Genomic DNA, 16058 nt, shown 5'->3' with positions numbered 1-16058 from the left:
ATTGACCTATAATGTTATTAGTTTCAGGTATACAACATAAGGATTCGAGATTGGTACATACCATGAAATGACCATCACAATAAATCTAAGTAACTTCTGTCACCATATCTAGTTACAAAAAATGTGTGTGTGTGTGTGTGTGTGTGTGATAAGAACTGTTGGGGATTGCTTTAATCCTATAAACATCAGTTGGGAAGAATTTAAATCTTAGTCTTATAGCCAGAAACTTGATAGATAGATAAATCCATTCATCTTCAAATCTAATTTTTTAACTCTAAGACAAGTATAGTCATTGTCTTTAAATAACGTGTATTTTGTGAAGGTCATTTCCAAATACTGTATTACATATTTACATTCTTCTTTCTGATGTTTCTTAGATATGCTTTGTTATTCTTTCTCTGACTTTTTTTTTTTTTTTTTTTTTTTTTTATTTTTTTATTTTTGGGACAGAGAGAGACAGAGCATGAACGGGGAGGGGCAGAGAGAGAGGGAGACACAGAATCGGAAACAGGCTCCAGGCTCCGAGCCATCAGCCCAGAGCCCGACGCGGGGCTCGAACTCACGGACCGTGAGATCGTGACCTGGCTGAAGTCGGACGCTCAACCGACTGCGCCACCCAGGCGCCCCTTTTCTCTGACTTTTAAAAAAAAATGTTTTTTGGTATGAGAATAACATGTACTTCTGGTAGAAAATATAAGAGAAATCAAGAAAATAATAATAACAATAATAATAATAAAAAAAAAACCCTCCTACACAATCCTAACAGCCAACACCCAGATCCCAACACTAATAACTTTTTGGTGCACTGACTAAACAGTCCTTATATTTTTATGCATGAGTATTTTTATGTTTCTTATTCAAATGAAATACTATATTGTTTAGTAACTTCTTTCACCTGCTACACAAAGAATATCTTCTTTTATTAGTATGTGCACTTCTAACTTATTCTTCATTGCTTCATTCTTTTCTTTTATATAGATGTACCTTAATTTAATTTATTTAACCAGACTCTGATTGGGGACCTTTGCTGTTTCAAACTTTCCAGCATGAAATCATGCTGTGATACACCTCTTTTACCTCCTCAATTCCACAGAGCCTTGAAATTTTATTTTTATTAAATATTGAATATATGCAAAGGAGATTTGTCAAATACACGTTTAAGGATAAAAAAGTAACAATACCATGATCACTTACTTGTATGCGCCATGTTCTGTTTAAGACCTAGAACATTTAGGCCCCTATGTGTCCCTCTTCAACCCCATCCTTCCTCATCATTCCCTTTATTTTAATTTCTGTTTTACACATGTACATATGTAAATGAACATATAATATGCAATTTTGTATGTTTTTCTTTAACTTTCATAAAATTGGAATTTTACTGTATGGATATTTGTGACTTGCTTTTTCAACTCAATAACATGTTCCTGAGATTCACTCATGTTGTTGCAAATAACTACAATTTTATTCATTTTTTATTGCTGCATAGTATTCAATTTATGAATATATCATAATTTTTAATCCATCCTACTGTTCATGCCTAGTTTGATTATTTCCAGTTTTTGCCGTTTCAAGTATGCTACTATGAATATCCTGGTACCTATCTCCCAATGCTACTGAAGGAGGACCATTTTAAACTAAATTCTCAGCCTTAAGTTTTTCCAGACCACCCCGGTAGTGCAACTCAGACATCAAAACTCACAATAAAAGCTAGCTTTTACTAATGAACGTTTAGGTAAGATTTTCCTTCCCCTTTACCCAGGGCAAAATTTTAGGATGAGCAAATGTCCTTGTTGTTTGGAATGGGGGCAATTTTATTTCTAGTGTACCCTTTTGAGCTTTATGTAGGATGTCTGTCTTTGAGATTGCCTTCTTTTGGCTGGACATGGACTTTGTCACCCATCATCCATATCTTGCAAGGCTGTGAACACTGGAACTCAAGAACCCCTGATCTGTCAAAAGTCCTTAATGCAAAAGCAAGCATCAGTGCCTGAATCATCTTACTAGGGCCTTGCTTTGAATTCATGTTGGCCGTATCTTGTTACTGTCATTAATGCATTTAAAAATATATTTCTACATTTTATTCATTATTGTTTTTATCTATTGTCAATAGGAAGGTTGTTAAGGACATCTAGTTTGCCAGTAGCCTTCCATCTACTCCACTTCAGCTATATTCTTACATACCCTAGATCTTTTTCACTTCTAATATCTGTTTCACTTCCTCAATCTCAGTTTCAAATATCTTCTCTATGGCCATCATCTCTGGTCTTTGAGTGCCTCTAATTTATCCATCCCACATGAACAATTATTCAACCCCATTAGAAATCCAATCCATTCACCACTAAATGTTTTCTGTCCATTTTCTTGGGTTCATCCTCATTCAGATTAGAATCTATGCAGGGTCCCTGTGTTGCAAAATACAGTGTAAATGGTGTCCTCCAGAGTTGTGCCATGTCATGGTCCCTCATCATAATTACTCCCTTATACACACTGTCCACGTCCTTGTTTTTTTTCCCCTTCTAACATCTGATATGGCAACAGTTATTGATTAAACCAACATCTGTGTTCCTACTCTGTACCTAGTTCTGGAGGAAAACAAGTAACTATGCCAAGTGGTTTCCTTCCAAATTTATGTGGCTTCAGTGTGCCTAGCAATTCTACTGTATTTCTCTAGTCAGCTCACTCTATCACTTCAAAGCAACTTCTCTGCAGACCCTAGACTTCCCTGACCCCACCTCCTTCTCTGTCGATGGCTTCCCTTCTTATTTCATTGAAGTAATGGAATCTAACACACCAGAGAGCCTCCTCATCCATCTACTGACAAACCCACCAAACTTCCTACACTTGTAACATATTCTGAGCTTTCCCTCTTGTGACTGGATGAACTATCCATGTTCATATCTAAGGCCACCTGTGCACATGTGCAAGGGATTCTGCCCCTTCTTCTGCCCTCTGCCCAACACTATCAATGATTCCCTGTCATTCTGCTTTTCTTCCTGCTCTAAGAATGGGCCCATGCTGTCAGGTTTCTTTGTTATGTTTTGTTTTTTTTCTTAACACAAAACAGGAGCCTTCCTCTTCTCAGAAGATGAAGTTGATATACTCTTCCTTATTCCTCCATCTAAGTAAAACTAAAACCCTTGGACATTATGTGTATGTGTAAGAAAAATACTGAAAGTTAACGAGAGGAAAACAGGCCAGCTAAGCTCTCTGGGACACAGTGGTTAGTTCCCTATGTTTGCTTGCCTACCTCACACATCCCAGACTTAGGGCTGAAGAAGCTGGCAGCCCACAAACACCAGCAGGCATATGGAAAAAGCCCCAACAAAAGCCTGTTCTGTTTAGCTGAAGAACCAGGAAAAGTGTCAGCCTAGCAAAATAGGAAACTTTTAAATTATCTGAAGTGCTCTACCCCAGCCGAAACCCACAGAAAAAACTGTGGCCCCAATCCTACTCATGCCAGTAAAGTCCTAGTGGGAAACCTAGACTTTAGTCCTCAACAAGGCTGTACCAAGGCACCTCAACATCTGCCAAGGGGGCATCAGAGAAGAATAAATAGAGAGCTGGGATTTCATCCCCACACTTCCCCCTCTCTCTCCTCCCCCAGGGCCAGCAGGGACCACATGGGGGGCCTGGACTTCCATCCCTACCTGGCATTAGCAAAGCCTTCTTTCCCTCCCTCACAGGGTGCCGTCAGAGAAGACCTCATAGAACATCAGGGCTTTCACCACCACCCAGCAGTAATGGGGCACTTCTGCCCCTTCTAGCCACAGAGGTGTGAGTGGAGGCCCTCTGGGGAGCCAGAACTCCCACTCCTGCTCAGCAGTATTGAGGACCTGTAAGAGAGCATTGACCTTGCCTATCTACATCACTGTTGTAATCCCAGTGCCTGAAACCCCATATCCTAGGATATGATAGGAGCTGGTCGCATGATCATGCTCACATCGCCAATCCCTTCTGTGTTTTGATTTCTTCCTCTGTGAAATGAGAACGAAAATAATAGTATCTACCTGTATTTTGTTGTGTGAATTAAATGAGTTGATACATGGAACACTCCTAGAACAGTGCCTCACACGTGAAGCCCCAGTCATTGCTTCTAACGCTGGTGCCATTATCCATTCCTTACAGATGTGTATGCCTCTTAAATAGAGCTTTTTAGCCTTATCCCATGAGTTTTTATTTGTGGTATTTTCATTACTCTTATTTTCTAAATATTCTATAATTGCAATCACATTTCCCCTTTTATGCCCAAGAGATCTATAGAAGAGTATTTTTCAATTTCCAAGTGGGTGGGAAATTTTTGCTTAAATGTTTGGTCCTAATTTGTAGTTTTATTGTTCTGTGGTCAGAGAATATGTCTGTGCTCATGGCACTCTAGGAGATTTATTGGTGTTTTCTTTATAGTCTAGCACATGATCTATTTTTAAAAAATAATTTCTTCAATTAAAACAATTTCTCCCCTTTTCCTCATTCTGAAGGCTTTTACGCTAGGGACACATCCTATAAACAGACTTTCCAACATACCTAACTAGACATTTAAGTGAAATAAAAGCTTCAATCATGTTGAGTTAAAATGCTTTATTCCTGTGCAATTTGCAGTAAGCACAGATTGCAAAGTTCCCCAGAGGGAGAGAAATGGGAGCGGGCACATTCAGCCTTCAGGTGTGATTTGTTAGTTGTTCTTCTGCAGCTTCTTTCCTCCCTCCAGTTTTCTTCTGGTAAAGAATGCCCTTAATTCTAATTGTAGCAGATTGTAATTTCCGGAAGGGGCCACAGCAATGTCTCTGGTCCTACACGCTGTTCCAGGACTTTGCCACTTCTCATCAAGAGGTGAAGTCTATTTGTGTGACTTGTAAGCTGAGTCATCAATGGCAATATGGCCTCTACCTGGTTCTCTCTGTCTCAAGATGTCCATCTTTGGAAGCCAGTCACTGTGTTGTGAGGAGGCTCAGGCTATATGGAGAGGTTGCTTTTGGTGTTCTGGCCCACAGCCCCAGTTGAGGACCCAGGGATAGCTACCATTGATCAGCAGACATGTGAGTGAGTGAGTCTCCAGATGATTGTGGTCCCAAGCCATCCCCACGGTGCCCTGTCTGAATCTGTGCTCCACAGACTCAGTGAGCATCACAGATGGTTGTTTTACATCATTGAGTTACAGGACGATTTGTTACCAGCTATAGTAACCAGATCACTAAGGATAGAGTGACTTCAATTAATCAGAAAATCCCATCTAGAAGAAGGGTGTTATAATGAGAAAAACAATAGTCTAGGACCTAGGAGACCTGAGTTGTAGGCTGCATTAGCTCATAACTGGCCTTAGGTCCTTGAACAAATCATGTAACCTTTCTGAGTCTTTATATCTGTCAAAAAGGCATTTGGACCTTGTAGGCCTCTTCAAGTTCTACAATTAATTGTCTTTATAGAAAATTTAGTATTATAAAAGATTTTGTGTTAGAGAGAGTCTGTCCTTTTTCTTGAGAAACTGCATTTCTATATTTGACCAATGATATTCTTGATTTCACAGTTAACTCTCATTGGGCAGTCTTATTTTCCACATTTCCAAACTATTGGAAATATGTTTCAAAGTATTGACAGTAGAGAATAGGCTAATTTTTTTCTCCATCCAATTTAGCATAAAATAAGTTATAAAGCTGGGTAGGCATTTGCTGAAGAATAGAAGGCTCCCCAATCTCAATTCACAGTAGTATATTAAGCGCTGCTTTGATTCTTAACCTTTATCTTGTTCAGTGATCTCTGGGTGTTCTTTGTTAGTTACCAGGTGACATGCTGCCAGAATATGCTTACTGAGATTTTACTGTCTCTGTCTAGATTCAGCATATTGAGAATTTTAAATCTGCCTTACAAAGCTAAATCTGCCATGGGATATATAAGGCCAGTTTCTCATCAGTTGTAACCCTCTGGAAGTTGCACTGTTGGGAGGAGTCCTCTATTATTCTGCATACATTCCAGAAGAAGCTAAAGAAAGTGTTTAATGTGTGCTTTCCAACACACAATACTCTATGATCCCTAGAGTGTGATGACTTGGGACAGCTGCCTTGAGTCAATATTCAGGGGACCCAGCCATGCTGGCAGCTTGTCAGTGACTCAAGGAGCACCAGCTGGGGCCCTATAACATGCTTGCAACACCCTCACAGAGAAACACTCTTAACTTTCCTCCCTTTCCTGGGCTCACCAGAATCACTATTCCCTTTGTATCCTAATGCTCCCACACACTAAACAAAGTTAGCGGATTACTCAGATATAAACTGTATGTTTCCTGAGAAGCAGTTATTTCCTACATCTGTTTGTGACAGTTGTCTTTTGTTATCATAATGACGCAATTTCATTAAATATTACCTAAAGAGGTAAAATATGAAGACAAAGAAGAGAGCTGTTTCTATGAAAACAAGCTGAAAACTTCATAAAGTGTGAATGATACGTAAAGCTGTGAAAAACTGTGGGGAAGAATCTAGAAGGATTCTATACTCAGATCGCTTCTCATTTATCTGTAAGTTTTCGCTATCCTTTAAAGACATCCCTACTTTAAATCTCAGTTAATAGGCGATAAGTGTCCTTTATTCAAGAACGATGTCCTGGGCTCAAAAAAAAAAAAAAAAAAAGGCTTTCTCCCTGTGTCTAAAGGTTGGCCCATTGATACATACTTATTCTCAGTTAAACAAAATGTTTGTAGAAAATAACTGTTTTTTGATTTGTTGCTTTAACCTACTTTTAACGTTCCAACTCCTCGTCCTGCTCCTGAGGGATAAGTTGGCTTGGACTTTACGTAAATTCAGCTCATCTTTCCTTCTGTTTCATCACAGGAAATAAAGAACTGTCAAGACTGCCCTGCTGCCACATTACAAAGTGCCACTTTGTGATTTTATTTTCACATCAAGGATACTCTTCAGCTTTAACCCAGATCTCCCCAACCCATCCACCCTCACTTCCCAGATCAATTCTAGAGGAATGTAATTCTTTGCAGCCTCCGGAAAGCTCACTGGGATGGTTCCACCAAAGATCATTTACTTAGGGAATCCTCTGCTAACTACCTGAATCTACAAAAGGGCCTCCACCCCTTATCCCAGGCAACTCTTTTGTACAACACCAATATTTATTGGTTCAACCAACCTTCCTTGCTTCAACCATTATTTATGGATTGCCTACCTTGTGTCAGGCTCAGCACCCGGTACTAGGTATGTAGTAGTAAATTAAAATATGTGTATATGATCAATAACAAATGTGTATTAGCAGAGGAGCAAAAGCGAAGTCTCTTGTTTTTTTGGGTTTTTTTTTTTTTTTTTTTGCTGTTGATAAATTGTTAAACTGACCAGGAAGAATTTACAATTCTATACATTATTCAGTTCTATAGTGCTTTTGACTTGGGAATTTGTTGGCGTGTGTATTTATGTATGTATTTATACATGTATGTAGTTATTTGGGTTCCTGAAGAAATGAAATGGGCTAAAGCATGTCATACTTAATCTAGGGGCTGACAAACTTTTTCTATAAGGGGTCAGAGAGTAAATATTTTGGGTTTTGTGGGCCATAGGGCCTCTGTTACAGCTACTAAACTAAGCTGTCATAGCAGAAAAATAGTCATAGGCAATATAAATGAATAGTAGTGGTTGTGTCCCAACACAATTTTATTTGCAAACAGGCAGGAGCCCTAGTTTGCTGACCCCTGGAATATATCAAAATGTATTATTGGCTCCCCTACTGGCAATTAAACTTGCTCAAGGTTTTCCCATAACTAACTAACTAACTAAATAAATAAAATCAAAGAAGCCCCATATCACTGTAAGAAGTTGTCCTCCCCACATCCAGTTTCCCACCCCTCATCTACCTTCAGTACTAGGTAATACGACCTCTGCACTCACCACCCACCGAAATTGTCCTTATCAAGGTCACCAACGGTCTCCATGTTGCTAAATCCAGTAGACACTCTAGTCTTGTCTTAATCTCTCCACAGCTTTCAACACAGCTAACCACTCCCTCCTCCTGGAAACACTCTCAGCTCCTGAAACCTCACACAATTGTTTTTTTTTTCCCCCTACAGCAGCAGCTGCTGCTCAGGAATCAGTCTTCTCTCCTCTTCACAAACTCTACCTGCTGGAGCTGCTCAGGGCTCCATCCAGGCTTCTGTTGCTTCTCTCACTAATCTTTCCCTGGGGACCTCATCCGTTCTGTAGCTTTAGATGACGACGTCTTGATGCTGAAAACTCCCAAACTTGTTTCTTCAGCCCAGATCTTTTCCCAGTTCCTTCCTCACATATCCAATTGCCCACTTGACATTTCAAGTCACCCAGGTGTCTTCAACGTAAAGTGCTGAATAAATACAATTGAAAAAATAAATGAGTTTACCTGGTTGCCCACGCAGAAACCAAAGCCTAATCCCTAACTCCTCCCTTTTGCTCACTGCTCACTTATGCATTACCCAAATATAAGCCTTCTCTTTCCTAACCGTCTCCTGAAACTTTCCCTGCCTCCCTATACCTAATTCTTAGGCTGCTACAACTAAATCTGTTGCTAAAATATTGAAATACTTCCATACCGGCTGTAAAGGGAGGCAGGCCTGCGGGGTCCACCCTGCAGTCTGGCTGGCCCCACCTCTGACATCCGCCTGCCCATCCAGCTGGGGCCCCAAAGAGATAGGCCTGCAGACCCTGCTTATTGCTGAGGTCATCACCCATTCTGATGAGCCCATGCTCATGCCAAACTGATCGTTAGATATTTTAATGTTATCCCTGCCTAATAGCACTGTTACTAAGATATTCTAGCAGTAGGAAATGATCTCTCACCCAGATTACTGGAAAAGCCACCTGACTGATCTCCCTACCCCTTTATCTCACTCATCTCCAGATTCTGTGCAGGAGCCAGAAGATTTGTCTAAAATGCAAGTTGATTGCATCACCTTCCCACTGAAAATCTTTCAACGTGGTTAACTGTCTAGATAACACCCCATCCCCCTCCAGATCTGACCCCCTTCTCATTCTTCAAATCTCACCTCCTCAGAGACGGTGCTTCAGTTCCATATCAAGTTGGTTCTTCCCATTATGTTCTCGTGGTACTCTGTTTGCTTCATTATATTGATCATAATAGGACATTCTTCATTTCATTCTTTTTTAATCGGTTTCTTCCACTAAACTATATGCTTCCTGAAGGCAGATGCCATGACTGTCTCATACACTGATCTCTTGCCCCTGAATATCTGTGAAGTGAATAAATCTGACCCTGAATCCCTTCGGCTTCATCCTTCACCACTTTCTCTCTTGTAATCCATGGTTTAGCTGTATTCAATCCACAAATATTCAATAAATATTTGGTAATGAACTGTTCTCAGTTCCTTGAACATTCTTCATAAACAGCTCCTTTCTGCCTGGATACTTCTGTCTGCACCCCTGTGTCCTTTCACCTGGTGAACTCCTTCCAGGTATTAACACTGTTATTACACCCTCCAGGCTGCCCTGCTATTAATTCCTCTGAGACTGAACTCGTGATACTATAATTTGAAAATCTGTTTCCTTTTTTGATTTCCAGCAGATGGTAAGCCCTACAAAGGCAAAGACTGTGTTGTCATTTTTTCATAGTTGTATTCAAAGCACTGTGCTCAGTGCCTGGCACTCAGTAGCTCATAGTTAGCAGACCAATTCAGTCCTTAAAAAGCATGCACCCCGAAGTCTTGAGAGGGAGTCAGTGAATTTATATCCACTTGGGTGGCAATATTCTATTTATAAGTGGGCTAGCTTCTCCAAAAGATGGGTTTATTTTTGTTGTTGTCTTTTTCCCCTAAGAATAAATTTTCCCTTAGTACTGTATGTCTGTGATGTGAAGTGACTTCACCTGCAACTAACTGTCTGGCTTCATGGACAGAAATTGGTTCATAGTGGGAAGTGCAAAATGTATATTACTAAAAAAGATCTACAGTGAGATTAGATTGTAATGTCCTAAGAGGACATAAGAGGATAGCAGTTTCTCTTCCTTGAAGTGTGTGTGTGTGTGTGTGTGTCTGTGTTTTAATATGTTCCTCCTGAATTCATGCAACTCAATTGAAAACCTCTTTTCTCTACTCGTTAATGGTGGTTTTATGGTTTCATTCTGCTGGGCACATAAATATGTTATAATATAAATAAGCCAATGGCGTAATGAATCATTGTGCTCTTATTGTAAGTTTTTACTACAAATCTTTGGGGGAAAAAAGCTATTCATGTTCTGCATTTTTAAATTATGCTAATGTGATTAGTCATTATGATCCTACTTACTTTTCATGATAGATGCAAGATATTTAAGCCTCCCGTAGTACTGAGGGACCTGATTAGTGCTCAAGACCCAATCAAGAAGGTGTTGATGAAGTTCTTATAGCACATTAAAAAGTTATGTATGACAGAGGAGTTTATTGTTGCTTATATAAGATTGTATAAACTAACATAATATGTATAAATTGTATTAATGTACATTTTTATTCTTCCATGAAAATTTTAGCTCCTACCATAATCTTTGAACATATTTTGCCAAGATATGTGCAGGCCACTGCTTTTGCAATCAAAGTGTAAAAATGACAGAGTAAGCTGCTATTAGTGTTTTAAATATGAAAATTCACACATAGCCACATCAGTAAACAGGTGTTTTCAAAACCCAGACTTCAACATAGTTCATCCATTCTTGCATTTTGATACTGTAATCAAGCAAAATGAACAACAGAGGAGATACATTTTGGTTGATTATTATCCTGGCAAATCGGATTGTTCCTGTCCTTGTGTTACACAGATACCAAGCTCTGAGGGAGAAGTACAGAGCAGGGAGAAAAATATGGGTATTGTGTCTTGACAGTGAAAGGACGGTCTTAGAATTTTCAATGAGTCCAATATATTGAAGACTTCCTTAACAATCTCAGAAATAAAAGTCATTAGAAATAGATGCAGTATATACTCCACTAAAGTATATACTTCATATTCAGTTTTTAAAGAAACTTTTTTAGAGCTAGAACCCCTTTTCAAAAGAAATCTTATGAAGAGTCACATATTTATAAAATACATGAAATAATATTTTTAGTAAACATTTCATTGATTTAAATTCTTTGAAAAACAAGGCTGTTTTAATGAATACCAAGAATTAAAACTAGGGGTTTAGGGGCACCTGGGTGGCTCAGTCAGTTGAGCCTCTGACTCTTGATATTAGCTTAGGTCATGATTTCATGGTTCGTGGGATCGAACCCTGTGTCAGGCTCTGCACGGACAGCGTGGAGCCTGCTTGGGATTCCCTCTCTTCCTCTTCCTCTTCTTCCTCCTCCTCCTCCTCCTTCTTCTCCTCCTCCCCTGCTGTGGGCTCTCTCTCTCCCCCCATCTCTAAATAAAAATAAACATAAATAAACTGATAAATAAATGAAATAAAGTTAAATTAGGAGTTTAGATGACAATTATCATCTTAAATGAGCCTCCACAGCCAATTTATTTCTGCAATAAATACTAGTTGCATAGTATCAGAGATTGTCTTGATTACAGAGTTACATTGTTGGATATGGTAAAAATACAGTTTTTTAAAAATTATTATTAAAAAGCTGCCTTATAATCTCAGGATACAATTCCACTTATGAGTAATGAGAAGGACTTTGATTTGTTCTGAAGGCTGAACCAAGAGAGTTTACCTGATGAGGCAAGTAAGCATGTTGTGGGTCTCTATTGTAATAGCATTTAGTATGTGACATGTTTGAATGTGCTTGTTTTAGAAAATATAGTTTTGTAATAATTAAAAATTAAGTAAAATTCCAGTGGAATGTCTTCTGTCTCCTTGAATCTTCTCAAGACACAGTAGGGTGGGGCAGAGTGAGGATATTTTTCTGGCTGATTCTCTGAATTGCCGTCTCCTCCATTATATATACTAGGATTTTAACAATAGGTTTGCCAACCTTCCCTGTCCCCTCCCCCCATCCCCATTTCACCCTGTTGCTTTGGCATAAATGGTGTATTCCTCTTGTAATATTCTCTCAATTAATGGCATCACCATCTTAGGAGCTGTGGTTCCCTCAACTTTTCCCTCTCCTTTATCCTTAACATTTAATAGCTTATGAAGGTCTGTTCATACCATCTCCAAAATATCTATGGAATCCACTCTCTGTCACCATTGTGGTGGTCTCCTTACTGCTTCTTGCAGACTTCAGCCTGACCTTATTCAGTCAGATCTTCTACCCTGAGACACATATTTGTTTAGGTCATTCTTCTGTTTTAAAGCTGGCAATGCTCTCTTTCATTCACCTGGTTAAGGCCAAAACCCCTCAGCTCAAAGTCTGACCCCACCATCCTCCAACCTCCTCTTCTGGTTCCTACAACTCATGCACCCCAGCCTGTCACACTGCATGGGCCTTTTTCTCTCCATCTGTTTTGTTTTTTTCTACTGGAGATTTCTTACTCATCCTTCAAGATCCAATCCAAATGTGACTCCCTTTCCAAAGCATATCTGGATTTCTCCAGGCAGCTAGCTCTTTAGCTTCCTTTGTACTATTACATATCATTGTGGTATCTGTTCCTGTTGTTGTTGTTGTTGTTGTTGAATCATATGTGTGTCTCCCTTTTCTCCAAAATACTGTGAACTCTTAATGAGCAGAGATTGTATCTTATCCATTTTTTTTTGGTCCCAAGCACCTACTTGATATGTGTCTGAAATGTGGGAAACCCTCAGTGCATATTTTTTAACTTTTTATTACAGCATTTCATGTGGAGTTTCTTCCTGATTCTTAAGATGATACATTAGCCGAAACTACAATGGCATCCTGTAGATTCCCTGTTGCAATGACAGCACACAGCTAATTATCAGTTTCTTTTCTCCTCACTTCAGTCTCTCCCTACCATTGGGCACCTAGATCCTTTATCTTCCTCCAAATGCATTAACATATGTTTCAGAATTGAATTTCAAAACAATTCTTCTTTATGATGTTTTCTTCCCCGAATTTATTTACCCCATCCCCTCCCAGGTTATATGATACCTCCCTGGTGTTTAGAATCACAAATAGAACTGATTTCTCCTCCTGGTTTTAGTCAGATTTTGGGGGAAAATGTTTGCTTATCCTGTTCCAAGTACCTTCACTGGAGACTCCCTTTCATTTTGTTTCCCCACTATATTTTATAATCCTTCCCTAGAGAGCTCATATGCAAACTATGAAGGATTTGCAAATCTTAGATCCTCTGCCCTCATGTTCCTTGCGCCCCCCAAAATACTCAAAGTTGGGATCTTAATTGTTTTCATGTATTCGCATGTAAATGCTACATCTATTGGATTCTTTTGCTTCCTCTTTATAATTCAATAAATATCCATCCCCATGATAATTATTACTTCTTAGAAACTTGGTTGTTTATTTTTCTTGATCATTTGGACATTTTAAAGATTTTATCATCTTTTATTTGTTTCATGAGTTTACTTGAAGAGAATTTAATAACACTTACTAGGATGTTTATTCTCCCTCATCCACTCAACTGCTCCCACTCGTTTTCAAGGCATAACATTTCCTATTTCCAATCCTCCCTGGGTTTGGGAAAAAAAAATAGCTTGGCAATGGTTCGCTAAGAATTGTAATTTAATCCTTTGGAATAACAGGCTTTTCATCTGTGCTGTCTGCAGTGATCCTACGATCTGCCACATAATCAGTTCCTTAGAAAAGAACAATGCTCCTTGAAAGAAAAGAAAGTACTGGCAACATAGTAAAGAATATGAGCCCTTTTATAAGATTTGTATACATAAATTAATCGTGAGGCTAAATGGCATCAAAATATGAATTACTGCTACTATTCAAAAGAAGAATCAGGAAATTTTTGGCAGCAAATGCAAATGAACCTGAGTGTCTATCCTTTTGATCTGGACTGTGTAAACATAGGCTCATAACTAGGTAGTTTTGTGTTTATATTGGTGGAGTCTCTAAAGTTATGCTTACAGATCCAGGAACAATACAACATTCAAGAAAGAGCAAACACAGTCTTAATTCTTACCTCCTATGTCCCTTGACCTCAGGAGTGTTTGTCCAAGCTGTTTGGTGTCCCTGTATTTTATGGAGAAGGTTATTGCAAAAATTGTACAGATGCAGTTGTATATGTCTATAATACTACACCTATGTTTACTTAAATGGGATTGGTCTGTTATGAAATGTCCTCCTTTTGAGACAATTATAGGCCATCAGCAATCTGCATAGTAATTTATCACCTCATTTTCAGTCATTATCACTGTTAGTCAACCATGTGTTCCACAGCCTTAACATCACAGAGAGTTCACTGGGATTAGTTAGGTGTTTTAAGATTCATTATCATCACCATTATTACTACAAATCACACTATTTATTTAGCACCAACAATGTGCTGAAGAAAGCAAGTTGGCACAATCTAGAGTGGATAAGAAAGCAGCTCCATAAAAGGAGCATGGGACTTGAACTCCAAGCAAGGATGAGTGAGGGAAGATGACTTGGTAGGCTCTTAGGAGAGGGCATGGGAGTTACATATAGCCATACCCAGAATGCAGTCTTCCATAAGGACAAATATTTTGCAAAACCCCTTTTATTTTTCCCAATGGCCTGATCAATGGAAACTAAAGAAAGTTGACTAGAAGGCATATTTAAGATGAAGAAATTTAACAAACTGCCCACGTTTATGGCACAAATATATATATATATATATATATATATTTTTTTTTTTTTTTCTTTCTTTCTTTTTTTTTTTCTGAAAGCTCTATAGGACTAGAATCCTCTCAAGTCTGTCTGACCCTCAACTTAGTATATGGGTTCACTTGTTTCAGGGTTCTTTCTTCACTCTACTAGACAGGTCTCCTTCTGTAACATACAAAGAAGAGATGCATCCAGTTAGTTGAACTGGGCAGCAAGAGGCTGGTACTCTTAAGTTTAGCCAACAGAATACTATATGATATAAAAGGATGCATTTCCTTCTAATTTAATTATTCAAAGCAATTTAAGGCTCTACTAAGACTTACTTGGAGTGTAAAGGATACCTACTTATTTCTACTCTTTATTTCTTTTTATAAAATGTAAACATTTAAAAGTTCAGTGATTATAATTATAATTATAAAATTTGAAAATTGGGAAACTGCTTAAATGAAAAGCAAAGGTTTTTTTTTTTGGATTTTTTGTTTGTTTTTGGTCTTTCATACATAGAATGGCCCAAACTTTGAACAAAGCTTAAGAACTAAAAGAGTTATTTGGGGAAAATGTTTGTGTTCCTTCTCTGTATTTTTTATGTAATGATTTTGAAAATTTGGAGCCGAGCAATAATTTATGCTAAAAAAAAGTTTAATTTATTTTATATTTATTGAGAAACAGTACGTTAAAAATCATATTTGATAGTGAATGAAATCTGAATTACTAATGAAATTCTTTGCATGAAAATCACACATTATATGGGATATAATTTTTAACATTTTAAAAGAACAAGATAAAATAGCATTAGTGGGTCTGATTTGTGCATAGGATAAATATTTGTTTTTTATATATCTTTAGAGCTTCTGATTATAGTAATACTGAATTAAGACTAAAGGTTTTCTATAATGGTTAAAGGTTCATAGTCCCTTTATTTTACTCCAGTTAGCATCTGTGCACATAAATGTAATTGAGGAAGAAGACAGATTTTTTTTCACCTGAGTACTTCAGTTTGGAGTTCTTGGTGTGAAAAAAGTATATTTTATAGGAAGTGGCTGCAGAAGAAAACAGTAATACTTGAAAAGATATAGAGTCCAAGAATTCTTAAGTATCTGGGAAGATTTTAGAAGTAAAAACAAGAAATTTGGTGGGTTTTTCAGAAAGCAAAGTGAGCAGATATATTTCATTAGTTATTTATGGTTTGGGAAGGAAAATTTTCTACAAACCTACACCAGCTAAAACAAACAAACAAACAAAAAACCAAAAAAAAAAAAAAAAAAACACCCTTCCTACAATGACTGGCTCCATGTATGAGGTTGCTGTGAACAGGAAGAAGACTTTCAGAGGACAGAAAAAAAATAAGTACAAATATGTTTTTTCATTGTTTTTATAAAAACTGATTTTTTCAGACCCTGGACCTCGGGGGTAATTTACATGA

General features: G+C 38.1%; 1 protein-coding gene across 1 annotated transcript in view; it reads right to left on the bottom strand.

Moving 5' to 3' along the window:
• GLCCI1 (glucocorticoid induced 1) overlaps nucleotides 1-8687 on the bottom strand; it is a 150685-nt gene extending 141998 nt beyond the window's left edge. The window contains exon 1 of the mRNA XM_043589539.1: nucleotides 8549-8687. Coding sequence (XP_043445474.1) covers nucleotides 8549-8687 — 139 coding nt within the window. The remainder of the gene's footprint in view (nucleotides 1-8548) is intronic.
• Nucleotides 8688-16058: the final 7371 nt, after the last annotated feature.

The sequence above is a fragment of the Prionailurus bengalensis genome, chromosome A2, assembly GCF_016509475.1.
Source record: "Prionailurus bengalensis isolate Pbe53 chromosome A2, Fcat_Pben_1.1_paternal_pri, whole genome shotgun sequence".
In the NCBI taxonomy this organism is placed as follows: Eukaryota; Metazoa; Chordata; class Mammalia; order Carnivora; family Felidae; genus Prionailurus; species Prionailurus bengalensis.
This window is presented reverse-complemented; position numbering and strand designations above follow the sequence as displayed.